Genomic DNA, 27,083 nt, shown 5'->3' with positions numbered 1-27,083 from the left:
AAAGACCGGTTCAGCATAGGATTTGGGGTCTCGGCCTCTGCTGCACCTCAATCCCCTCTACTTCCTAAATATTTTTTCTTGTTTCTTTTTACAATTAGATAGTACATAAATGAGTGAGATTTTGTGATATCGCATGAGTAAAAAATGGTGTTCTTTTCAATTTTTTTATGATTTTTCAAAGAAAATACACTCTAAAATTGATGCTGTTTCGTTTTTATTTTAGGTGCAAATTTTTCTCAAAAATCATTAAAAAAGTTGAAAATAACACCTTTTTTAACTCATGAGATATCAAAATTCATTCATTTTTATGTAGAATCCAATGATAACAGGCAAGAAAAAACATATGGGAAGTAGGGAAAAAACGGTAGAATTAAGTGCCCTCTTTGTGTGTTTGATTACCCAAAGTAGGAAGTCTAAAAATACATTGGTCCTATTAATTAGTTGTTTTCTTTTGAAGTCACCGTTGTGCAATTTCGTTTGAACATCAACCGTAATGTTAATGATATCGCAGTCATATATTTCCAAGTTCAAACCCACGTATCACTATCAAAAGTGGGGCTCTTCTGGAGGAGAAACCCCGTGGGGTGGGGGGGAATTGAAGATAAGTGTGAAGCTGGTCAAGTTGTCGCCAGTCAAATCAAATCCCATTGGTTGCTGTTGTTGTTACTGTAGCTGTCGGACGTGTGAGGGAGGGAAAATGAAAACCTTCAAAATGAAAGGCCATACCAACTACTGCAAAACACGCAAGAAGCCAGATTCTGACTTATTTATTAATTTTGCCTCTGGTTTCCATATCAGAATAGGATATTTTATTTATGGATATTAATTAACTTAGTTAAATCGGTTTTTTAATAGATGCATATATTGAATTCCCTAAACCATCCTACTCTTTTTCTGTCCTTAATCTTATTTCTACCCTCAAATAGATAAAGAAGTGCATAATTCAGATTTAATATTTAGCCAAATTTTAATACTTTAGTTATATACTTATGTTAATAATTTTATAGAATATTAAATATGAAACCAACCATTTTTATTTGAAGTTCGATATGAGATTCTTTCTTCTTTTTTGGGGGGCGGGGAAGAAAAGGAGAGAACCGAGATCCAAATATGACATGCTTGGGTTCTAGAAAACGTGAATTACCGCCGGTATTTGCGCAGGAAGTTTAGTCCCAGTTTAATGAAAAGGAACAAATACGTTCACAACTGGCAACCTTAGAAAAGAAAGCCACATAAGGGATGTCATATTCAAAAGCTGAGAAATCGAAAAGTCTAAGGATTAATCCTTCGTCTACGGAAGAGGAAATGAACGAAATGTAGTCAATCATCCAAAGACTGAACACCTTACAAATTCGATCCCAGTATCATTCCACTTCAACTACCTAGCTACTAATAACCTCAAGAGATAGAATATGGCGGTTTCATTAATGCTTCACGTTCCTCTCCTCTTATATCTTTTTTTCCATTCTTCATCGTCATCACATAATAGTCGCTTCTCTCTTTCAGTGGAGAAACCGGAATATGTTATTCTGTCACAAAACGGCGTCTTCTCTGCCGGCTTCTACCTCGTTGGTGAAAACGCGTATGTATTCTCCATTTGGTTCACCCAAACCCATGCCGTCGTTTGGACAGCAAACCGTGACCGACCCATCAACGGTAAGCGCTCCTCACTCTCCATCGACCGCACCGGAAACCTTGTCCTCTCTGATGCTGGCCAGTACAAGGTGTGGTCGACCGACACCACCTCGTCTTTGTCGACCCAATTAATCCTCAACAACAGTGGAAATCTAGTACTTTGCGAGCACCAATCACGAGGAAGCAAGATTCTATGGCAGAGCTTTGATTCTCCAACAGACACTCTACTTCCTGGACAACAACTCACAAGATATACAAAGCTTGTCTCTGCTAGAAGCGAAACCAACAATTCCTCTGGATTTTACAAGCTTATCTTCGATGATGAAAATGTCCTTACCCTTCTATATGATGGCCGCGACGTCTCCAGCAAATATTGGCCCCCGCCATGGCTTGTGAGCTGGGAAGCTGAAAGAAGCACCTATGACAGTAGCAGAATCGCAGTGTTAGATCCACTTGGACGTTTCAGTTCAACAGACATGTATAACTTCACAACTTCTGATTATGGTGTTTTGATACAAAGAAGATTGAAATTAGATCCTGATGGAAACATTCGAGTGTACAGCCTGCATAATAATCAATGGGAAGTGACATGGCAAGCCATATCTGATGCTTGTATTGTGCATGGACTTTGTGGTGCTGACAGCACATGCAAGTACGATCCCAGGGAAGGAAGGAAGTGCTCATGTCTTCCTGGATATAGAGTGAAGAATCATAGTGATTGGTCTTATGGTTGTGAACCCATGTTTCAACTGCCACGCGGTAGAAATGAGTCGACCTTCATCAAATTACCCTATGTTGAGCTGTATGGGTATGAGTTTTTTCATAAAAAGAACATCACTTACGGTGAATGTGAGCGTGAATGCTTAAAAGACTATGAGTGCAAGTCATTTCAGTACTCAATTGAGAGTAAGGACGGGCTGTTTGGCTGCTATACAAAAGGAGTTATGCTCAATGGTCATCACTCACCAAGTTTCAGAGGAGCAACCTACTTAAGAGTCCCAAAAAACCTAAGCAACGATGGTTCGTTCCATACTGTAGAAGAAGAATCGGCTCAGGAAAATGGTCATGTTTGCTTAGTGAAACTTGAAAGAGTTTATAGCAAGAGACACGTCAGCAGTTTTGTGAAGTTCTTCCTTTGGTTTTCGGTAGCAATTGGGGTAGCTGAAGTGCTCTTAATTTTTATAATTTGGTGTTCTTTGATTAGAACAAAACACAGGTCTAGCGGAAATCAACAAGGCTACAATTTTCTCTCCCCTTTTGGGTTCAAAAGATTTACTTACTCTGAGCTGAAACAAGCAACAAAAGGGTTCACAGAAGAAATTGGAAGAGGCTCAGGCGGAATAGTGTACAAAGGAGCACTGGTTGATCAAAGAATTGCAGCAATTAAGAAGCTGAACAATAACATCGTTGGAGCCAAACAAGAAGAAAGAGAATTCCTAGCTGAAGTGAGAATAATCGGTAGGCTTAACCACATGAACTTGATTGAAATGTGGGGGTATTGTGCCGAGGGAAAGCACAGGCTGTTGGTGTATGAATACTTGGAGAAAGGTTCTTTAGCAGAAAATCTCAAATCAAACACTCTGGATTGGACCAAAAGATACAACATTGCTCTTGGAACAGCAAGGTGTCTCGCTTACTTACATGAAGAATGCTTGGAGTGGATTCTTCATTGTGATATAAAGCCCCATAATATCCTTTTGGATTCAAATTACCAACCCAAGGTAGCAGATTTCGGCTTATCTAAGCTTCAAAATCGGCATGACCAAAACTCTCAAAGCTTCTCTATGATAAGAGGAACAAGGGGATATATGGCGCCTGAATGGCTTTTCAACCAAAAATAACCTCAAAAGTGGATGTGTATAGCTATGGGATTGTTATGTTGGAGATGATAACAGGAAGGAGTCCAACGATGATGGGAATTCAGAACGACGAAGGCGAAGAGACACAAAGCAGGAGCCTTGTGACATGGGTGAGAGATAAAAGAAAGAAAACAACATCAGAGGAGGGGCCGTCGTCGTGGAGTTGGGTGGAGCAGATAATTGACACAACCATTATATCAGAGTATGGGGTTGAGAAGCGAAAGATGGAGACTTTGGCTAAAGTGACTATTGAGTGTGTGGAAGAAGACAGGGATACGAGGCCCAGCATGAGCCAAGTTGTTGAGATGCTTCAAAGCCATGAAGACGATGCTTCTTAATTAGTCCTTTGCATGGCAGCTAAAAGAAATTTCATCATGCTGTCTCTTCGATGGTATTGCTTCTTTGTGATATGCTAAGATTATAATTATGTCAATGCATGAGTCTAAACTTGTTCTATTTTAATAAGGTAGTTGTCTTTATATGTGTGGGGCAGTTAAGAATTTCAATTGATATGTCTATGGTTGATTATTTAAATGATGATATAAGTAAAGTAGTGTGATTTATTAGTGTTTGGATGAGTTTCATGTAATGGGATTTGGGAGAATTTGTTCCTTATTATTTATAAGTCATCCTTGTTGATTTACAAGTGGAGTCGTGGTCTTGTGAATGAAAGTTGAACCGGGAGAATATTTGTTATGTCGTTTTACCTTTACCTTTTTTTTTTTTTTTAGTAACAACATATGTCGTTTTACCTTTTTTCCTTTCGGTACAATATGCCGTTTTACTTTTAAATCAATATTGTTAGTTCATCCCCCTTCATTAATATTTATCGCTTTTTTTCTTCTACATGAGTAAATACTATATTTTAGTTGTGTAGTGTACATGTCTTCAGTCCAAAAAAAGTTGGGTGGGTAATGGGTACATGTCAGCCCTAAAATTCCCTTCCCATAACTACCCTTCAAAGTTTAGCATTGTTAAATAACTTTACTATTCATTGCCCAAACACTAGAGGAGCAATTGGTGGAACAGGCATAAATATTGGAAGAAGTTTTGGAGTGACGACTTGTAGATTTATTATATGTATCAACATGAAATTCTCTCAGAAAGAGAACTCCAATTTGAGGTCGAATCATATCTACTGGGAAGATACCAATATAATGCTGAATTCCTTTTCAAGGACTACCATGGCTTTAGCGCATAATGGCTTTTTGTATTGTAGCGTTTTCATTCTTTTGTTTTAGTCTTGTAACATACTCTCTATATTTTGACATCATTTTAATTTTCACCCAAGAAAAATATAATAATACATTTGGTCATTAATATCAGAGCTAATTTGACATTCAATTTAATCGTAAATATAAGATCCCAGTCTACTTTGTCTCTTATATTTATCTATCTTTTTAATATTGTTTTTGTAATAATTACACATATTAAAAGTTTCATCAAACAGTAATAATAGCTAATATACATTATTAATAAGGGTATTTTAGAGAAGACAATATTTATTTATTACAAATAACACCATCACCACGAGGGCTTAGAGGGCAGCAGGAACCCCAAATCCAGGGTAATATATTCCCAAATCAATGAATGGAAGCAATAAAGAAGCTGAATAATAACATCATCGGAGGCAAACAAGGAGAATTAAGGAGAATCCTTATTAGTTGATGTGAGCATAGCCATGAACTTGATTGAAATGTTGAAGACAAAGATGCGAGGCCCAGCAATGAGCCAAGTTGTTATGAGATTCTTCAGAGCCATTAGCGTGAATTAGATGCATCGCTCACAACACATGCGGTTCAAGCTCTATTCACATGTGTACAGTTCAACTATGGCGAGTTGGGGAGTCATAGGATTTGGGTCTCCTTCTCTGCTGCGCCTCAATTTCCCCCCTACTTCCTAAACATTTTTTCTTGTTTCTTTTTACAAGTAGAATCTACATAAAATGAGTGGGATTTTGATATCTCATGAGCAAAAAATGGTGTTGTTTTCAAATTTTTCATGATTTTTCAAAGAAAATACACTCTAAAATTGACGCTGTTTTGTTTTTATTTTAGGTACAAATTTTCTGAAAAATCATTAAAAAAAAGTTGAAAATAACACCTTTTTTGACTCATGGGATATCGAAATTTTACTCATTTTTATGTAGAATCCAATGATAACAAGCAAGAAAAAACATATGGGAAGTAGGGAAAAAATGGTAGAATTAGGTGTCCTCTTTGCGTGTTTGATTACCCAAACTAGGAAAGTCTAAGAATACATTGGTCCTATTAATAATCTGTTTTCTTTTCAAGTCATCGTTGTGCAATTCCGTTTAAACATCAACAGTAATGTTAATGATATATTCATATATTTCCAAGTTCCAACCCACGTATCACCATCAAAAGTGGGGCTCTCTCTTGAACTAGGCATCGAGAGTAGAGGAGAAACCCCGTGGGAGGGGAATTGAAGATAAGTGTGAAGCTGGTCAAGTCGTCGTCAATCAAATCAAATCCCTTTAGTTGCTGTTGCTGTTCCGACATGTGAGGGAGGGCAAATGAAAGCCTTCAAAATTGAAAGGCCATACCAAGTACTGCAAAACAACCAAGAAGCCAGATTCTGGCTTATTTATTAGTTCTGCCTCTGGTTTTCCATATGAGAATAGGATATTTTATTTATGGATATTAATGAAAATAGTTAATTTGAGTTTTTAATAGATGTATATATTAACTTTCCTAAACTATACTACTCTTTTTCTCTCCATAATCTCATTTTTACCCTCAAACCACAAAGTGAATGATTCAGATTTAACTATATTTTTTATTTAATTTGCTCTGTACTACAGTCATTTGAAGTGTGCAAGCCAAATTTTAACATTTTAGGATCTGTTTGGATTAGCAGTAGAAAAAATAATTTATTTGCAATCTGACTTTTAAAAAATTGAGATTGGGTAAAAGTTAAATTAGGTAATGTGAATTGTGTTTGGACTAAATTTTATAAAAGTTGGTTTGTAAAAGATAGATTGGGTAAAAAGTTATTTGAATTATGATTGAATAAAATTAAGTTTAGGTTATAAATTTACCAAAATGGGCATGAGTTTCATTAAATAATGAGAGAATAATGAGAGGAGTGAGAGAAAATTATTATTCTAACAATTTTCAATCGTCTTAAACACAATTTTTTTTACTAAAGTACATATATCCTCCTATTAGAGGCAATCCTATTCGAGACACTATCAGGCTCTAAATGTGGATACCTCTCCAACAAGAATTCGAACCTTTGCTCGTTATATTGTAAGGGTCTAACCCTTTCTGCTAAACCTAATCCCCGTTGGTCCTGAGCCCGATTACCACCTGAAAATGTTACCTCCCCCGGCTTAAGGTAAATCGCGCGTTTGGCCCTATTTTTGGCCCCCAAGTGCGATCTTATACAAGCTCTCTCAAACCGGCTTACTTTTTAAATCGGGCTTCTGTTGCAAAATGAGCTACTTCTGGTCCATAAATTGCTCTCCCAACCACACACTTAGTCATATAGAAAACGTGAATTACAGGTATTGGCGCTGGAAGTTTAGCCCTCATTTAACGAAAAGGAACAAATACGTTCACCGCTGGCAACCTTATTAAAGAAAGCGACACCAGGCATGTCATATTCAGAAGCTGAGAAATCGAAAAGTCCAAGGATTAATCCTTGGTCTGCGGAAGAGGAAATGAACGAAATGTAATCTATCATCCAAAGACTGAACAACTTACAAATTTGATCCAAGTATCATTCCACTTAAACTACCTAGCTACTAATAACCTCAAGAAATAGAATATGGCGGTTTCATTAATGCTTCACTTTCCTCTCCTCTTATCTCTTTTTTTCCAATCTTCATCGTCATCACATAATAGTCGCTTCTCTCTTTCAGTGGAGAAACCAGAAGATGTTATTCTGTCACAAAACGGCGTCTTCTCTGCCGGCTTCTACCTCGTTGGTGAAAACGCCTATGTATTCTCCATTTGGTTCGCCCAAACCCTCGCCGTTGTTTGGACAGCAAACCGTGACCGATCCATCAACGGTAAGCGCTCCTCACTCTCCATCCACCGCACCGGAAACCTTGTCCTCTCTGATGCTGGCCAATACGAGGTGTGGTCGACCGCCACCACCTCGTCTCTGCCGACCCAATTGATCCTCAACAACAATGGAAATCTAGTACTTTATGAGCACCAATTACGAGGAAGCAAGATTCTATGGCAGAGCTTTGATTTCCCAACCGACACTCTACTTCCTGGGCAGCAACTCACAAGATATACAAAGCTCGTCTCTGCTAGAAGCGAAACCAACTATTCCTCTGGATTCTACAAGCTTGTCTTCGATGACGAAAATGTTCTTACCCTTCTATATGATGGTCCCGATGTCTCCAGCAAATATTGGCCATCACCGTGGCTTAAGAGCTGGGAAGCTGACAGAAACATCTACGATAGTAGTAGAATTGCAGTGTTAGATTCACTTGGAGGTTTCAGTTCAACAGACAAGTACAACTTCACAACTTCTGATTATGGTGTTTTGATACAAAGAAGATTGAAATTAGATCCTGATGGAAACATTCGAGTGTACAGCCTACAGAATAATCTATGGGAGGTGACATGGCAAGCCATATCTGATGCTTGCATTGTGCATGGACTTTGTGGTGCTGACAGCACGTGTGTGTATGATCCTAGAGAAGGAAGGAAGTGTTCGTGTCTTCCTGGATATAGAGTGAAGAACCATAGCGATTGGTCTTATGGGTGTGAACCCACATTTAAACTCTCATGCAATAAAAAGGAGACCACTTTCTTCAAATTGCAAGATGTTGAGCTCTATGGGTATGACTTTTTTTACAAGGAAAACATAAGTTATAGTGATTGTGAGAATGAATGCATAGAAGATTGTGAGTGCAGGGCATTTCAGTACTCATTTAACCATGACGGCTTATTTCAATGCTATGCGAAAAGAGTTCTTCTCAATGGTCGTCGATCACCAGACTTTAGAGGAACAACCTACTTGAGACTTCCTAAAACCAAAAGAAACAATGTTTCGTTCTTTGCAGATGAAGAATTTGCTCAAGATAATGGTCATATTTGTTCAGTGAAGCTGGATAGAGCCTATGCCAAGAGACATGTCAGCAGTTTTTTGAAGTTCTTTCTTTGGTTTTCTGTTGCAATTGGGTTGGTTGAAGTCCTCTTCATTTCTATGACTTGGTTTTATTTGATAAGAACCAAGCAAAAATCTGATGGAAATCAACAAGGGTACAATTTTCTTTCACCTTTTGGGTTCAGAAAATATACTTACTCTGAGCTAAAACAAGCAACAAAAGGGTTCACGGAAGAAATTGGAAGAGGAGCTGGTGGAATAGTGTACAAAGGAGTATTGCCAGATCAGCGAACTGCTGCAATAAAGAATCTTCATGATGACAACATTGGAGCCAAACGAGATGAAGCAGAATTCCTAGCTGAAGTGAGCATTATTGGTAAGCTAAACCACATGAACTTGATTGAAATGTGGGGGTATTGTGCTGAGGGAAAGCATAGGCTATTGGTTTACGAATACTTGGAGAAAGGTTCTTTAGCAGACAATCTCAAATCAAACACTTTGGATTGGACCAAAAGATACAACATTGCTCTCGGAACAGCAAGGGTTCTAGCATACTTACACGAAGAATGCTTGGAGTGGATTCTACATTGTGATATAAAGCCTCAGAATATTCTTTTGGGTTCAAATTACCAACCCAAGGTAGCAGATTTTGGCTTATCTAAGCTTCTAAATAGAAGTGACCAACACACTCAAAACTTCTCAGTGGTAAGAGGAACGAGAGGATACATGGCACCTGAATGGGTTTTCAATTTGCCAATAACATCAAAGGTGGATGTGTATAGCTTTGGGATTGTTGTGCTGGAGATGATAACAGGAAGGAGTCCGACGATGATGGGAGGTCAGAGTGATAAAGCAGAAGAAGCACATAATGAAAGGCTAGTGATGTGGGTGAGAGAGAAGAGGAAGAAAATGACGTCGGAGGAGGAAGGGTCGTCGTCATCCTCTTGGGTGGAGCAAATAATTGAGGCAGCCATTGGATCGGAGTTTGACGTTGAGAAGAAGAAGATGGAAACTTTGGCAAATGTGGCTCTGAAGTGCGTGGAGGAGGACAAAGATGCGAGGCCCAGCATGAGCCAAGTTGTTGAGATGCTTCAAAGCCATGAAGATGATGCCTCTTAATTAGTCCTATGCATGGCAGCTACAAGAAATTTCATCATGCTGTTTCTTCGATGGCATTGCTTCTTTGTGATATGTTAAGATTATAATTATGTCAATGCCTGAGTCTAAACTTGTTCTATTTTAATAAGGTAGTTGTCTTCATGTGAGTGGGGTGTAATGGTTAAGACTAAAAATACAAATATGAATGACGAAAATGATAAAATATATGGTTCAATGGATTAAGTTCAGTCACATATATAGAAACTATGCACTCAATACAATGGAATATGCAAATATCAGTGAATTACAGAGTTGCAGAAAAGAGCAGAAAGAAGGAAGCAGAAAGTTAGCAAGGAAAGAATCTTCTGGGGGAAGAGAGAGACCATAATCATTTCCACCCCCTCCATAACAGACTTTGTCCTTATTATACTTGGCCTGACCCTCCAAATCCCATAGTAACCACGTTTTGTGTCTCCTCCTCTGGTTGTGCTTGCATATGAGATTTGCGTCATCTTTTGGGTCATTTCCTGGGCTCGCTTCTTTTGGGATCATGACATGGGGCAGTTAAGAATTTCAGTTTTTTTATGTCTATGGCTGGTATTTAAACAATGACATAGTAGTTGTAATTAATGTTCGAGGGAATGATTCACATGTCATAATGGTTGATTTATAAGTAAAGTTGTGTGATTTATTAGTGTTTGGGATGAGTTTCATGTAATGGAATTTGGAAGAATTTGTGCCTTATTTTTTGTAAGCCATTCTTTTTTAAAAAGAGAAAAAATTAGGCACAAGTATCCTTCTATTACAAACAATCTTATTTGAGATATTATCAGACACTAAATATGGGCACCCCTACGGAGATTCGAACCTTAACTCATCACGCTATAAGAGACCACGTCTTTTCATTAGATCCAATCCTGTTAGTATTTATAAGTCATTCTTGTGGATTTATAAGTAGAGTCGTGGTTTTGTGGATGAAAGCTGAATGGGGAGAATGTAATTTCAAATTCAAATTTTGAGTGCATTTGTGTGCTTATTAGCAGGGATGAGAAGGTATTTTATCTTATCGTACAGATCAACCTTTAATAATATGCAAAATTCAGGAGATATATTTGTATTTACATTTTTTTGTCCGGCTCAATAAATAATTTTCCTTGAAAATATAGCCGGGTGGTTTTCTTTGATGTGGTCGCGTGGTTAGTTATTATTTGTCCACATGTTTATTGGACCACACGTTTTTCTCTTTCTTTTTCGGAGACCAGCAGCTTCTATTTCTGTACAAATGCTACATATGCCCGATACTTGTATTAAATTTAGATAGTACACGTCCCGTCCTAAATATAATATTTATTTTTATAGTATAATTTACACTATAAAATTAGTCCTATATTTAGAATAGGAGAAATAATAATTTCTCTTTTCTTATGAGAAGTGAGTAATAATTTATTTTACTACTTTCGCATTACAACATAAAAGAAGTGGAGATGGTATTATTTTTTCATTTAAAAGTTCCCTCCAATAAGACTAAGACGTATTTTATAGTGCAAATTTTAATATAAAATAAATTTTATATTAAGGACCAAATTAATACAATTTACACTCTGCGAAGATATTTTCATCTGTAAACTAGCTTTCATTTTGTTTTATCATTTTCATATGAAACAAGTCCCTTTTTTCCCAACAAACGAGACCTTATTATATATCTCAAATATATATTCAAACTTAAAAACTTTAAAAGAAAAATATGAATTTGGAAAAATATATTTAATTTTTTTTTGAAAAAATTTAAATCTAAATTAAATTTACGAATATAGACACTAAGAAAATGATATGGCGCCCAAAAAGAGTAATTTGTCAAGGTTAAAGGCATACTTTTTCAGGAATTTAGACCCCAAAAAAAAAAAAGCAAGGCCTGTCTTTACTTCTCTGCGTCTTATTAGTTAAAGTAACAATAATTGTAATAATGAATCGTACATGGTTGGGTTCACCTGGAAAAGTGTTAATTTCTCGTAATTAAATATTCAAATATATATAGTGGATACTATACTAACCTTATGTGTAGAAAAAATCCTGTTGGAACTACATTCAATTAGGTTAGTAGTATGAATACAAGATAATTATTCTATCAAAAAATAATTATAGCAAAAAAACAAGCGGCTCATGATGATTAATTCAAGTTATAATTGAAAAAATCTAGTTCACACATAAGTTTTTACTTACCTGAACTGCAGACTAATCTGGTTTGGCATTCATGGTTGCCTCTCCCAATGTAAGTGTCTCTTCTAAGACTCAAATTTGAGACCCGAAGAGATCTGATGGAGCTTTGCATCACTTGACCAACTCAATGTTGGTTATAATTTGTTTATTTAAAATAGATGCTGGTTGGAGTTTTATTTATTGAATTAGAGACTCGTCATTTAGTTATAGAGGTCATCGAATCCTTTTAGATTCAATTATAATATTTACCAACTTTAATTGTTATTTAGTATTAATCAAGATTATTGTTGGAGAAAATCAGGGGGGAAAAAAAGGAGAGACACGTAATGATCATTATCATATATTGAACCATATATAAAATGTGCCAAGTGTTGGCCCAGTTAATAAAAAATCAAATCATAGCCTACAAGGTCAATGAATTCAAATGATGCTATTGATATGATGATCTTTTGGTGAGTGATCTATAATCTATAAATATTTCTGCAAACACTCTTTGAACCTGAAAGTATATCTTAATCTTGGTAAGCTCCTTGACCTAACTCATCTAAAATTTGCATTCACAAAAAAAAAAACTATATATAAATTGTGAACCCTCAATCTCAATCAAATTTATGTGGCTAAGCTAAGCCAACCGACTGTGCTCACTCCAGTTAACAATTCTCATTCTTTTTGTTTGGCTCTAATGAAGTTCCACCTGAGCATCTTTTGTGAACCCTTTTGTTGTTTGTTTTAGCTTGAAGTAATTCTTTGAACAAAAGGAGAGAGAAAATTGTGCCCTTTTTTATTTCCACGTGGTTAATTATATGTTTGTCCAGGAGTTCTTGTTTTATATAAAAACCGAAGAGCTGAGTACATGATATTGAGGAAATGATGGTTCTCAAAAAGCTTTATTACTTAAAGTTAATTTTAGGGATGCTAGTGGTTATTTTTCTGGATCGTTCAGGTTCTCTTTTTCCTTCTCTAGTCTTGTTGGTCAAAGTCGTTAATATTGATATTATTTTTTACTTTAGGGATATTAGTTCTTATATATGAATGTAGAATCTTTTTAAAAGAAAAATGTAGAATTTTTCCTCTAATTTTTTATTGTTATTTTCTTAATAAATACTACCTCCGGTCCTAATTATAAGACATCATTTGTAGTCTATAAACGAGATCTTATAATTAAGACTGGAAGTAATATATAAGGTTAACAAATTATTAACTTTTAAAATAGTAATGAGATTTAAGACTTTTTTTCATTCCGTTAAAATCCATTAAAATGTTTTATAAATAAATACTACCTCTTGTTTTTAATATAAGAGCTAGTTTGACTTGTAATTTGATCATAAATATAAGATCCCAATTCATTTTGTCTCTTGTACTTATTCATTTTTAATTTTTTTAAAATACCCCTTTTAGTAGTTGCACATATTAAAATACCATTGCTAATACATATGATTGGTAAGGGTATTTTAGAAAAGACAACATCTATTTATTACAAATAACTAACTTAACTAATTTTCTTAATCTATTTAAATTAATTAACTAATTCTTATATTAAAGACTAGAACTAGTATATAGTAGTAGATGGCTTGATGAGGAATTGCGATCGATTTGTTGCAGTGATAGGATTTGCCTTCACCTCTAAAACCAAACACTTTGATGGGCAAGAACAAGAACTGTCATTGCCATGTTTATTTTTTACATATTTATTATTTTTAATTCTATTTTTAAATCACGTAATTCAGTTATCTTGTTATTATAAAAAGAATGATGTATTTAAACATTTAAAAAATAAAAAAATCTTTTTTTTAATCATCAATCAATCAATATCACCGGTAAATATATATACATATATTGTCATGGCAAAAAAATCTTGCATTGTTGTAGTTGTATTGTGATTGGCCAAGCAATGTGACTCCATCAACGCCACGGAGGACTTCCATGGGTTTAGCTGGGAGGTGGAATATTAGGTCGGTCCATTTCATCAAGAGTTTGGGGCATTTATTATTTGTTTAATTAGTAATTACCATTAGTTTGAAAAACTCCCCTGATTAATTTTCTTGGTTGCGAGGTGCTAACTCCGGTTTTTAATAAAAGAACCATTTGATTTTTATTTTAATCCTAAATATAAGATCTCAATTTATTTTGTCTCTTATATTTATCCATTATTTTCTAAGGTAACCCCTGTAATAATGATAGTTCTAACGAGTATACTTGATTAGCAAGAATATTTTTTAAAAAATAATACAAATTTATTATAAATAACTAACTTGACTAGTATGTTTTATATATTTAAATTAATTAACTAATTTTTATATTGAAAATCGGGGGTGGTAGTATTAACCTTCCAATGCAAATTGCTTCCAACTCTGCTTTTTTTTTTGGGGGGGGTCAAGCTTCCAACTCTGGCTTTGAATTCAAAATACGTTTTTAATGACTTATCAACACTGTGACTCTAATATATGAAGAAGAGATGGCAAGGTTGTCATCAAAAGAGAAAAGAGAAAAGTTGAAACCAATGAGATTCAGGTCTAATAAAAGTAATTAGTCCTTCATAATATAAAAAACTAGGGTTCGAATCTTTGTTAGCAAAAAGTAATCTCTCGAATATGATTGTCTTCAACAGAAGAATATGTATGCTTTAGTCCCAAAAAAAACAAAAACAGAGAAAAGGCATATACATAAAAGGTTGTGGGGAGTATTCCCTTATGTTGCTTTTTATAAGATCACATTGGTTTGATCTTTTTCATAAGATACTGTTTAAATGTGTTTAAACATTAAATGTGCTTTTATTAATTTTGCTTATATTTAATTTCCTATTCTTTTTTCTCACCTTTTTCTCATAATACATAATACATTCTCTTTATCCTTTACCTTATTGATCCCCTTATTATATATAGTATATTAGGGGGAAAAGTTCAATTTTATATTTTTGTTAACTAATTTTAACTTTTTTCTTAAATCACGTAATTTGTTTATAAAAGGTAGGAGTAATTTATGAGGAAATGGCATTCACTTCTGCATTTGAATTGTATTTAGATTAGTTTATTTTAAGGGATTTTATGATGTATTTTTCTGGTCATATTTATAAATCACTGTTAACATCTTTTACATAAATCAAAAAAAATTTTTAGACTTCATTAACTCTATTTAAAATTCAATAAATTTCTAACTTTATCATTATTTAATATACATTATACCTTATGTAAATAAAGTTAACATCATAAAAAATTTCTCTTATTATCTTATAAATAAGACAAAAAAAATGTATTCTTTCTCTATTCTATAAATAAGATCATATGAGTACCAAATAAATATATATGTGAGGAATTTTTATCTTGGAAAGTGTAAAGACACCAAAATCATACCCCACCTACGGAGGAGAGGAAAAAGAGAAGCACATGTGCCTGAATAAAAAGAAATATGAGGTTGAACTAGATTTTTTTTTTTATTAATTAGTTATAAATTACTCTTTCTATCCTAAATTGAAGCCAATTAAGAAACTGACTTTAATATTAAGTATAAGAGATTAATTCATTTTATATATCATATCTTTTAAAACAAATTATCTAACTTTTAAATTTATATTTAATCTAATGTTATATAAGAGTATTTGAGAGATTGTATCATATTTGTCAAAATTAAATAATTTGATTAACTTCTTTAATATCTTCAAATTGGTAAACAAAGTTCATAAGATGTCTTTATTATGGATATTATTAGGTATTGTGATGGAGTTAGAGACAAAGAAAGATGCGTTGGCCAACAAAAAGGGTATTTGCTAAAAAAAAATGAAGAGCATTTTATGACAGAATGAGATACGCAGGCACAAAATTAAAAAGGGGGAATGATGCGTGTATTTATTTATTACTCCTCCGGTCCTTAATATAAGACCCATTTAACTAATTTGATTAGATTAAAGAAGTTAGGTAAGTTGGTTAATTATAAGAAAAGTGATACATTTTTCCTAAAACACCATAATCTATCTTTCTTAATACCTCATCTTCCTCTTCTATTTGATTATGGTTGAGGGAGTATCCATAGGGGTAGTTTAGAGAAAATTGATAAATATGAGAAATGGGTCTTATATTTAGGACCAAACCCAACTCAACAATTGGGTCCTATATTAAGGACCGGAGGAGTAATTTATTATGATGTCATGACAATATTACCCCTTATTATTAAAAAAACTAAGTGATTGATAACATTTTTAATGGTAAGAACAAATTTGTTACGGTTTTAAACTTACAAGGCAAATATGTGCCCAATGAAATTTTTGAGCATCCAATACTAACGCTCTTGAATAAAACCTTGCCAAACGAATTTCTACTTTAACCCATTTATTATTTGAGTTTGTCTCCAAACATCTTGCTATCAAATACTATTACTTTTGATATTAATATAAGAACTAGTTAACTAATTTGAGTAGGTTAAGAAAATTAATTGAGTTAATTATTTGTAATAAATAAATGTTATCTTTATTAAAATATCCTTACTAATTAAATATCATTTGATGAAACATTTAATATGTACAACTAATATAAAGATTATCTTAAAAAATAGATAAATATAAAAAATAAAATGAATTAGGATATTATATTTAGAATCAAAATAAAAATCAAATAAATTCTTATATTAATCACAGAAAGTAATATTACACTAGAAGGGCAGGAACAAAGCTTCAAGAAAGCAGAGAAACTGGGCAATTATACAAAGGGTGTGTTTGGATGAAACCAAACCGTGGTTTGGAAAAGTAATTCTGGAGAATAGATTCTGGAAAAAATAGATTCTGTGAAGAATAGATTTTGTAAAAAAGTGATTCTGAGAAGTGAGAGTGTTTGGATAGTTGTTATCAGAAGCACTTTTTATATATACAAATTACTAAAAAAAAGACATAAGTTAATATGATAATTACAGAAAAAATAAATTTTATGATATATTTTAATTTGAAGAAATAAAATTGTTAATAATATGTTTTTTACCAACATAATTAATAATACATAAGATAATATAATTAATAAATAATTAATGTCTATATATATTTATAAAATATAAGATTAAATATATTTATAAAAAAAATAACAAGATACATATCATATAGGCCCTCACACTCTCCCTTTTTTCTCCAAAAGCAAAAAAATTTTGCTTTTTCCAAAACCATGGTTTTGGAGTCAAAACCATAGTTTTGACCCAAAACCATGGTTTTGGTTTTTGGAGAGGCTGTTTGGGTAGCATTTTTCCCAAACCATGGTTTGGATCCCCAAACCATGGTTTGGATCCCCAAACCGTGCTATCCAAACAGAGCCACAGTCAATAACAGGTTGACTTGTTGATTCCTACAGTAAGCCGGATGCTTGGAGGTTCCTATTGGCCGATCATAGCTTTACTCGCAGCATGATGAAATGCTGAGTTTTTACTTTCTTACTCAGTTCTTCAGAACCTCATCTTGCTTTCGCTAATCATCTGGTGTTACCCTTCTCTCTGTTCCCGGCTCCGGAAATATGGCCTTACAGAGAATGGAGAAAGCAAACGAAGATGCAAATCTTCCCGACAATGAGCAAGAAGAATTCTCGAAATCCTTTGTTTGCTGCGTTTGCCTGTAAGTTTCTTTTCATCATTATAAAGCGAAGCATCTCCAAGCCATCTGTTAATGTTGATCTATAGTATGTCGATATCTTCTTTCATGATTGGAAAAGGGTCATGGAATTTTGGTTTTCGAAGATCGAGTTGAGTTAATGGTGATAATTTGGAAGTCACATTTTTTTCCCCCGTCACATATTTCAATTAAATTCTGGTTGATGAATGCGTTGATCTATGGAACTAGGAACGATTCTGAATTCAACTTTATTTGGTTTTTATTTTTGACTCCATTTTTAAGGTTTTGTTTGCTAAATCTAAGTCTAACTTGATCATGCAGGGATCTATTATGCAAGCCTATTGTGCTGCGTAAGTCAACATTATCTTCATTAAGGAAAAATTAGTATTGTTTCACTCTGATTAGAATCCTGTAAGCCTATTATTTTTCATTTTCAGCTTGCGGCCACATATCCTGTTTCTGGTGTGTCCACCACTCAATGAGCCCCCTTTTTGAGTCTCATTGTCCAAGTTGTGAGCATCCGTATCATCACTTTCCTGCAATCTGTTGGATGCTTCACTTCTTGCTTCTGAAGATGTATCCTGTTGCTTACAAGAAAAGGGAAATTCAAAGTCTTGGTATGCCTTTTTCCGGGGCCTTGTGCATGAGCACGTGTGTGCGTGCAGTTTGCCACTTTTGGTCCTTGCTTTTAATTTATCTTCTCGCAGAAGGAAAATAAATTAAAATGTGTTGGTGCTAGATTTAGTAAATTTTTCTGTCAAAAACTGCCAAGTCATTGATGCTGGTGCTTGTTACTGTTCCTCAGTTCACATGTTCAAAATGTGTTGAGTAAGCTGATCTGATTTCCTTAATTGAAATTATGTTTCTGCACAGGGCAAAGTGAACCTTTGAATTTTGACATGGCCATAATTTAAGGTCAAAAGACTTTTATGTAACTAGGCATATTAAAAATTATAATAAAAACTATTAATAGACCTTCATTTGACATCTTAAACTTCAGAGTCAAAATAGTTCTTGGTAAATCAAAAAGTCATTTCTTTTGAAATTCTTGATACGCAGCAAAAAGAGAAAATCGAAATTCATCATATGTGTTTGAAGTGCATGTGATGACAGTAAACTCCAAGGATAAGAACTTTCTGGAGGTCTACTTTTTGAAGCAGAATGCATATCCATAAATTTCTGTTGCTCTGTTTATTGGAGGCTTTTTTTTTTTTTTCCTCGTGTCGTATTTGTACTCTTTTTGGTGTAACATGTAAAACTTTTTTCGTGTTCTTTTGATTCTTGGTTTGTCCTCGTATATTGTTTGTAAGCTTCGGTTTCCCCTTCTTCTTGTCACTTTCTTTCAAGTACATTTGCATATATTACAAAAAGACGAGTTTTCCTTTTTGTCTTCTTCTGGCAAAGTTTGAAGCAACGGTTTATCTGTTTCCTTTTTCCAGAGGAAGAAAAGAAAGGGGGCTGCTACTCTCCTCAATTTGATGGTGATAATCTTGCATCAGAAGTTAAGCTTGATCATCTAGGTACTTCATCTTCCTGCTATACCGGGAATCTGGTTTCCAACCCGCAGAATATAGGACTTTCTGCAAGTATGGAGCCATCAGGGTCAGAAACTGAAATGCAACATAAGGGAACCATCTGTTCTAAAGATGTTTTTGGTGGAACTCCTGAAGCTCTCGGGACTCCTGCTCAAGCAAAAGTGCTGCCTCAGAATGATAGGCAGCAGAGGATATCAGTTGCAGATGTGATGTGTTCAACATGCAAGCAACTGCTTTTTCATCCTGTTGTTCTTAACTGTGGTCATGGTATTTATGCACAATATTTACCTCTCGTTTCTAAAATAATAAGACCATTGATAGAAAATCTATTCAGTTGATACATAACTTCTCTGCTTTTTCTTCATTCTCTACAGTATACTGTGAGTCTTGCATCAAGAACTCAGCTGATGAGATGCTTATATGCCAAATTTGTCAACTTCCACATCCAAGGGGATTTCCAAAAGTTTGTTTGGAGCTTGATAACTTTATAAAGGAAGAATTTCCTGAGGAATATGCAAAGCAAAGAGATGCTGTTCAACTTAGGCATATCAACGATAAACCTGATACCCCTTCTTGTATGTATCTTTGCCTCCTGGTTTTAGTATAATTTGATTGTACTCTGTTGATGAATCCATGAGGAAATCAAGTTTCTTCTAAGAAACTTTTAGGATAATCAATCCTTCAAAATAAATCGTAGGAAATAGCACATGCATAAAATATATGGTATATTAGGGAGATTCCATATAGTAAGCTGACATCTATTATTGTTGATTATTAAAGAAAAGAAAACAAAAGTTACTCTTCCGGTCCTTAATACAAAACCTATTTAACTAATTTGATTAGATTAATAAAGTCAGGTAAATTAGTTAATTATAAAAAATATGACATGTTTTTTCTAAAATAGCATAATCATCTTTCTTCATATCCTTCTTTCATGTCCTACTTGATAATGGTTAAGGGAGCATCAATAAGGGTAATTTAGAAAAAATTGATAAATGTGATAAATAGGTCTTATATTTAGGATCAAGATCAACTCAATAATTAGGTCCTATATTAAGGACTAGAGGAGTACTTTGATAAGCGGAATTGGCTGTTATGATTTGGAAATCATTGACCATTATGATTTAGGAAGATGCATGGGCTCATCCAATTGTTTTCTCCTCTCATCTTGTGTAAGTTCAGATGCAGGCCACAACCATAGTGCTTCAACCTCCAGCCTTTCTACTCGGCCCATTCCCCTTTTCTGTCATATCATTAATTCTCCTCTTTTCAATGTCATTGTTTCAAACTTCTGGCTGATACACTTGCGTGTTTTAGCCACCTCATGCTAATCGTTCCAAGTTTATTCTTGAGGGACATGTTTGTTTTCAATTATTAATTTCTTTGAGTTTCGATGATGATTCTCACATTAAGTTTTTGTCATTCCTACTAATTGGTTCTTTCCCTATATGTAAAAGTTTTCCCTCTTACAATTTTCCCCTTTCTTACACATTCGAAATTTGATTCACTTCAGTGTTTCTTTAATAATATTATTCCATCTTATTGGTATCTCCTAGTTACGCTTTAGCTTCTGCTTCCAGGTTCACTGAATAATGATGGCGGAGGAAGAGCAGCATTGTGGTCTGATCCTCACTCAAAAGTACATGTTGGAGTTGGTTGTGATTTTTGTGGGGTATGTAAAATCTCTAATCTTTCCTTTCTTGAATTTTTGCTTGTATTTTTTTTTCCCCTTGATGTTTATCTATATTTGGGGTTGTTCACGTGGAAATGAGCAACGAACATTACCAAGTAGAAACCTTATTTTATTGACCCAGGATGGTAGTGGTCTTTTATACTAATGCCTTGTTCCTTATGCAACCATGTAGTTGTATTTTGTTTAGTTCCTGATGTTATGAAATGACTGATGAGGACTACTGCTAGGATTCTTGGTGTATGAATGAAGTCTAAGGCTAGACTTCTCTTTGAGAAATTCTTTTCCTCCCATCTTTTCTGAATTAAAGTCGTTCTCTTGGCTTCCATTGAGCTGTGGGTTCATGAATAATGCTAAGGGGTTTGCATTGCAGATTTGTAGGGCGTTTAGAGAGCTCTTTTGATTTGATATTTCTATTTTTTGGAATGCAAAGGCCATGGCAAGAAGCTATGCAGAAGAAACAAAATTAAGACATCAGAAATCATAATACCCCCACACTTTGATTCCCCATTCCCCCCACCCCGGGGGTTTTCAGTCATTTTCTTTGATACTTCTAGTTTTCTAGTGTGGTAACACAAGGCTTGTCTGTTCAGATGTTTCCAATTGTTGGGGATAGATACAGATGCAAAGACTGTAAGGAGAAGATTGGTTTTGATCTTTGTGCGGACTGTTATAAAATTCGCAGCAAGATTCCGGGTCGGTTCAATCAGCAGCACACTCCAGATCACGAGTTTGAGCTTGAACAAATCAACATTATCCATAACATAATGAGACTGGTTACTGGACAGTTAGGAGATGGTTCCATTGAAAACTTGCCTATGGAAAGCTTAGGATTTAGACCTGAAGATCCCAATTTGGTGGTTGATGCTGATGGAGAACATAACCAGAATGACTCTGGCGGCACCAATTGAGGAGTTGAATTGACAAAAATCCCAACTTCATCTGCCGCTGTTTTGGTTGGGAATCACTCACTAGTTTATTTGGAAAATGGCAGTTGAGGAACCATCAGTAAAATTAAGTTCTTTTTTTTTCTTTTTTTAAACGTGAGGATCCAAAGTTTGAAGACATCTTTGTTAACTTATATATTAAAAGTGCTCAGTCTGGTTGTATGATGTTGAAGAATTATGAGTCAAGAATGTTATCATATGGTTTATCTAATACTGTTCTATATATTCACCTTCAGTTTGGTGTCTTTGGATTCTATCCTTGTCCCAATGACTATTAACTGTGTTTTTTTCTATGGTAACAGAATATGTGTGTTTAGATAATATTTACTACTAATGCAGTTAGTCTGTTCCCTTCATTAATATGTTTAGATAGTATGGAGTCAGACATACTCTTATCATATTATCATATCACAAGATGCAATATTATTGGAGAGAATTTGCATGTAAATTCGTAAGCCGCCATAGATGACTAACAAGCATCATCTTCCTGGCTCTGAAGCATCTCAACAACTTGGCTCATGGTGGGCCTCGCATCCCTGTCTTCTTCCACACACTCCATAGCCACTTTAGCCAGAGTCTCCATCTTTCTCTTCTCAACCCCATACTCTGATACAATGGCTGCGTCCAGTATCTGCTCCACCCAACTGCACGACGTCGTTTTCTTCCTCTTCTCTCTCACCCATGTCAAAAGGTTCCCATTATTTGCTCCTTCGTCTTCATCAGTCCCAGTTCCCATCCTCGTCGGACTCCTTCCTGTTATCATCTCCAACACAACGATCCCATAGCTATACACATCCACCTTTGACGTTATTGGCAGATTAAAAAGCCACTCAGGTGCCATGTACCCCCTCGTTCCTCTTATAATTGAGAAATTTTTGGAGTTTTGGTCATTGCGATTTTGAAGCTTGGATAAGCCGAAATCTGCTACCTTGGGTTGGTAATTGGAATCCAGAAGAATATTATGGGGCTTTATGTCACAATGCAGAATCCACTCCTAGGCATTCTTCATGTAAGTAGGCTAGACCCCTTGCTGTTCCAAGAGCGATGTTGTATCTTTTGGTCCAATCCAAAGTGTTTGATTTGAGATTTTCAGCTAAAGAACCTTTTCCCATGTACTCGTACACCAAAAGCCTGTGCTTTCCCTCTGCACAATACCCCCACATTTCAATTAAGTTCATGTGGTTAAGCCTACCGATTATGCTCACTTCAGCGAGGAATTCTCCTTCTTCTTGTTTGGCTCCAACGATGTTATTGTTCAGCTTCTTAATTGCTGCAATTCTTTGATCACCCAACACTCCCTTGTACACTATTCCACCTGAGCCTCTTCCAATTTCTTCTGTGAACTCTTTTGTTGCTTGTTTTAGCTCAGAGTAAGTAAATCTTTTAAACCCAAAAGGAGAGAGAAAATTGTATCCTTGTTGATTTCTACTAGAGTTTTGTTTTGTAATCAAAGAACACCAAATTGTAAAAATGAGAAGGACTTCAACCACCCCAATTGAGACAGCGAACCAAAGAAAGAACTTCACGAAACTACTGACGTGTCTCTTGGTATAGGCTCTTTCAAGCTTCACCGGGCAAACATTACCATTTTCTTGAGTTGGTTCTTCTTCTTCACGGAACAAAACATTGCTGCTAAGGGAGCTTGGGAGTCTCAAGTAGGTCGCTCCTTCGAAACTTGGTGAATGATGACCATTAAGCATAGCTCTTTTCGTAAAGCATTGAAATAAGCCTTGCTGGTCCATTGTGTACTGAAAAGCCTTGCAGTCACAATCATTCAAACAATCATCCTTACAATCATTCAAAGTGATGTTTTTCACATAGACAACGTCATACCCATATAGCTCAACATTGAACAATTTGAAGAAGGTAGACTCATTTTTATCGCACGAGAGTTGAAACTTGGGTTCACAACCATAAGACCAATCACTATGGTTCTTCACTCTATAGCCTGGAAGACACAAGCACTTCCTTCCTTCTTTAGGATCATACATGCAAGTACTATTAGCACCACAATTTCCATGCACAATACAAGAATCAGATATGGCTTGCCACGTCACCTCCCATTGATTATTCTGTAGGCTGTACACTCGAATGTTTCCATCAGGATCTAATTTCAATCTTCTTTGTATCAAAGCCCCATAATCAGAAGTTGTGAAATTATACTTGTCTGTTGAGCTGAAACCTCCAATTGAATCTAACACTGCGATTCTGCTACTGTTGTAGGTGTTTCTGTCAACCTCCCAGCTCTTAAGCCACGGTGATGGCCAATATTTGCTGGAGACATCGGGACCATCATATAGAAGGCTAAGAACATTTTCGTCATCGAAGACAAGCTTGTAGAATCCAAAGGAATAGTTGGTTTCGCTCCTAGCAGAGACTAGCTTTGTATATCTTGTGAGTTGTTGTCCCGGAAGCAGAGTGTCTGTCGGGAAATCGAAGCTCTGCCATAGAATTTTGCTTCCTCGTATTTGGTTCTCGCAGAGTACTAGATTTCCATTGTTGTTAAGAACCAACCGGGTCGGCAAAGACGAGGTGGTGCCGGTCGACCACACGTTGAACTGTCCGGCATCAGAGAGGACAAGGTTTCCAGTTTTGAGAAGGGAAAGTGATGACCGTTTTCCGTTGACGGGTTGGTCACGGTTTGCTGTCCAAACGACAGTGAGGGTTTGGGTGAACCAAACGGAGAATACACAGGCGTTTTCACCAACGAGGTAAAAGCCGGCAGAGAAGACGCCGTTTTGTGACAGGATAACATCTTCTGGTTTCTCCACTGAGAGAGAGAAGCCACTGTTAAGTGATGAAGATGAAGAACATCGAAAAGACAGAGATAAGAGAAGAAGAATGCGTAGGGTTGAAGAAACAGCCATATCAAAACAGCAGGAAAAATGGGATTTGATTATATCTGCGGAAGATGAATCATTGTGATCAGTGCCTTTATGGTTCGGTCTTCGAATGATGCATATAAATAGACTCTGAATTCATTTCATCTGCGGAAATTGAGATTTGATCCTTAAAATTTAAAGTCAATGTGTGTGAATGTTTGACTTTGATGTTCCTTGCTCTAATAATGTTCTCCGTGGTTAATTATTTATTTGTCCACGAGTTCTCTTGGACCACGTGGAAGAGCATACAATTATACTTTTATCTATTAAACTAGACTTTTAATTTTATTTAATTATCTCATATCAAACAAGCCCTCAAATCTCATTTTGAACTGCATATGATATATTTAAATAACGTTATGAAAATATAAAGGACGGAGAGAGTATAGTATAAATAGTTATCTCTTTTGAAAGCTGTGTTTATTAAATATAGATAAAATTAAAAAATTACTATATTTTTATAAAGAATTAATGTATTTTAAGGTTTTTCTTACTCTATGTGAAAATTGCCAAAAGTGTTTTATAAATAGAATTAAAGGAGTAGATAGCAACTCCAAATAATCCTTACAAGCACTTAAAAAATTATTTTTATGTAAGTTAAAATAAAACTCATCTTACATGCTTACTTGGTGCATTATAAAATCACTTTTAAAAAGCTAATCCAAACCCTATCTTAGAGGGTGTTTGGATTTGGCTAAAAATACTTTCTAAAAGCATTTTTTCGTAAATTGAGGTGAATTTTTCTATATATTTATTTTGTATATGTAGCATCCTAAAAAAATTTATTTCAAATAATAATAATTAAATAATATGAAATCATAATTTAAAAAAAAAAGAAAAAAAATCACACATCTTTCCACCGAATTCGGTGGAAAAAGGTTGAGAACATTTAAAAGGAAGAGAAGTTTGGGAGAGAAGTCATTTACTAAAGGAAGAAAAATGGGGGAGATTAATAAATGAAGAAGGAAAATTGGGGATGAAACGGTTGGGGTTTGAAAGATAAATGGAAAACGGAGGTTTTAGCAGAGAAGAGAAAGTGAGAGTGAGAAGCATAGAAAGAGAGATAGGAAAAAAGACAGAGGAGTATTAGCATTTTGAAAGACAATATAAGTTTTGAGGATCATTTAAATACATACATATACTTCTTTTTATTAAAAATTTTTTATGAATATTTTCTATATATTTAGAGCTTTATATCAGTAATATCATTATAATGTTTAGAGAAGATTTTGTGATTTGAATATGGAGTAAGTATTGAGTTTTGACAATAGATGACCATAGAGATTTAGAGGTAAATGAGTAGTTAATTTTAATTAGTTTAGATTTGTCCATTTATTACTTTTGGTATTTAAATCAAATTTATTTTGTTAAAAATTCTGTCATTTATGATATATATCATATTTATACTGATTAAAATTAAGTCAAATAATTTATTTGAGTTGTTTGATATATTATTAAAATTTAATCAGTTTATATTTATTTATTGATTGTTTCGAGAATTTTAAATTAAAATTTTAGTTGAAAAATATATTATTCATGATATATAGAATGTTTTTATCGATTAAATTTAAGTTAAGTAACTTATTTGGGTTATTTAGTATATTATTGATATTTAATCAATTTAAAATGTGAAATAGGTTAAAGATATATTATTAGAAAATCTTTTTGAAGTTGGAAACTTAAGTTATAAATTGAGATTTTTATAATGTTAGATAAAAACAATATTTTTTATAATTTAAATGAGTTATTTGGGGGAAGAAAAATGTTATTTGAGGTAAGAATTTTTGGATAGTAAATATATGTGTGTGTGTATATATATATCAATAACAATAAATCCTATATAATTTAAGTTATTTATTTGTATGTATGTTAAATCGCATCTATATTATTTGTAGATTATCTTGTACTTCGAAGTCTGTAATTTGTACTCTTATTTCTCAAGCCATGAAGTTAAATTTGGAGTAGATGTAACCGGGATTAATTTATTTTATATACATGTTTTAGATTGTAAGGTGTTTATTATGTTTTTATTTTCTCAAATTAATTTGTGAAAGTATGCCTGTGAATAAAATATATATTTTCTTATATGACAAATTTTGGTGAAGTGGAAAGTATGTTAATTTAATTATGTATGAGTTGTGTTTTATTTGAAATTATGTTTTGTTGTGGTGTTGAATTTAATATACTAATATTATGTTATTAAATAAAATGAAAATATGTTGCATTTTGTTTGAAATTATATCATCTTATTTTGAAGAATTATGATATTTTCAATATACATTATAACCATGCATGGGATTCATATGTGGAAGTTGAGATTTTGTTATGTGCAGGATAATTGTTCTTGAAATTCACGTGGCATGCCTACACTATTGATTCTAGTGTTTGACTTTTTTATTAAACCCCTGTAGTTCTTCCTTTTCCTTGGCCCGGAATTGAGAACGAGCTTTTAGATAGACATCTTTTACACTATAGTCTATTTTTGGGCAGTGTAGGTACAAGAAGGGGCCCATTGCTTAATGTGCGTAAGGTAACCTTTGGTCGAGTTACG

General features: G+C 34.4%; 2 protein-coding genes and 2 pseudogenes across 2 annotated transcripts; 3 read left to right on the top strand and 1 right to left on the bottom strand.

Moving 5' to 3' along the window:
• Positions 1-1,412: 1,412 nt before the first annotated feature.
• LOC114737224 (putative receptor protein kinase ZmPK1) lies at positions 1,413-3,832 on the top strand (annotated as a pseudogene).
• Positions 3,833-7,159: 3,327 nt separating this feature from the next.
• Positions 7,160-9,704, top strand: LOC114737217 (putative receptor protein kinase ZmPK1). The gene has a single exon (XM_028925123.1). The coding sequence runs from the start codon at positions 7,287-7,289 to the stop codon at positions 9,702-9,704; it is 2,418 nt and encodes an 805-aa protein (XP_028780956.1). The 5' UTR covers positions 7,160-7,286.
• Positions 9,705-17,198: 7,494 nt separating this feature from the next.
• Positions 17,199-21,904, top strand: LOC114737222 (E3 ubiquitin-protein ligase PRT1-like). The gene is made up of 7 exons (XM_028925134.1): positions 17,199-17,481; positions 17,800-17,828; positions 17,916-18,095; positions 18,918-19,280; positions 19,388-19,588; positions 20,594-20,685; positions 21,297-21,904. Exons 1-7 carry the CDS (start codon positions 17,384-17,386, stop codon positions 21,612-21,614), a joined length of 1,281 nt encoding a protein of 426 aa, XP_028780967.1. The 5' UTR covers positions 17,199-17,383; the 3' UTR covers positions 21,615-21,904.
• A 191-nt stretch (positions 21,905-22,095) lies between these two features.
• LOC114737218 (putative receptor protein kinase ZmPK1) lies at positions 22,096-24,718 on the bottom strand (annotated as a pseudogene).
• Positions 24,719-27,083: the final 2,365 nt, after the last annotated feature.

Source organism: Neltuma alba, unplaced genomic scaffold (assembly GCF_004799145.2).
Source record: "Neltuma alba isolate B1F8T4 unplaced genomic scaffold, ASM479914v2 tig00013418_pilon, whole genome shotgun sequence".
Classification (NCBI taxonomy): Eukaryota; Viridiplantae; Streptophyta; class Magnoliopsida; order Fabales; family Fabaceae; genus Neltuma; species Neltuma alba.
This window is presented reverse-complemented; position numbering and strand designations above follow the sequence as displayed.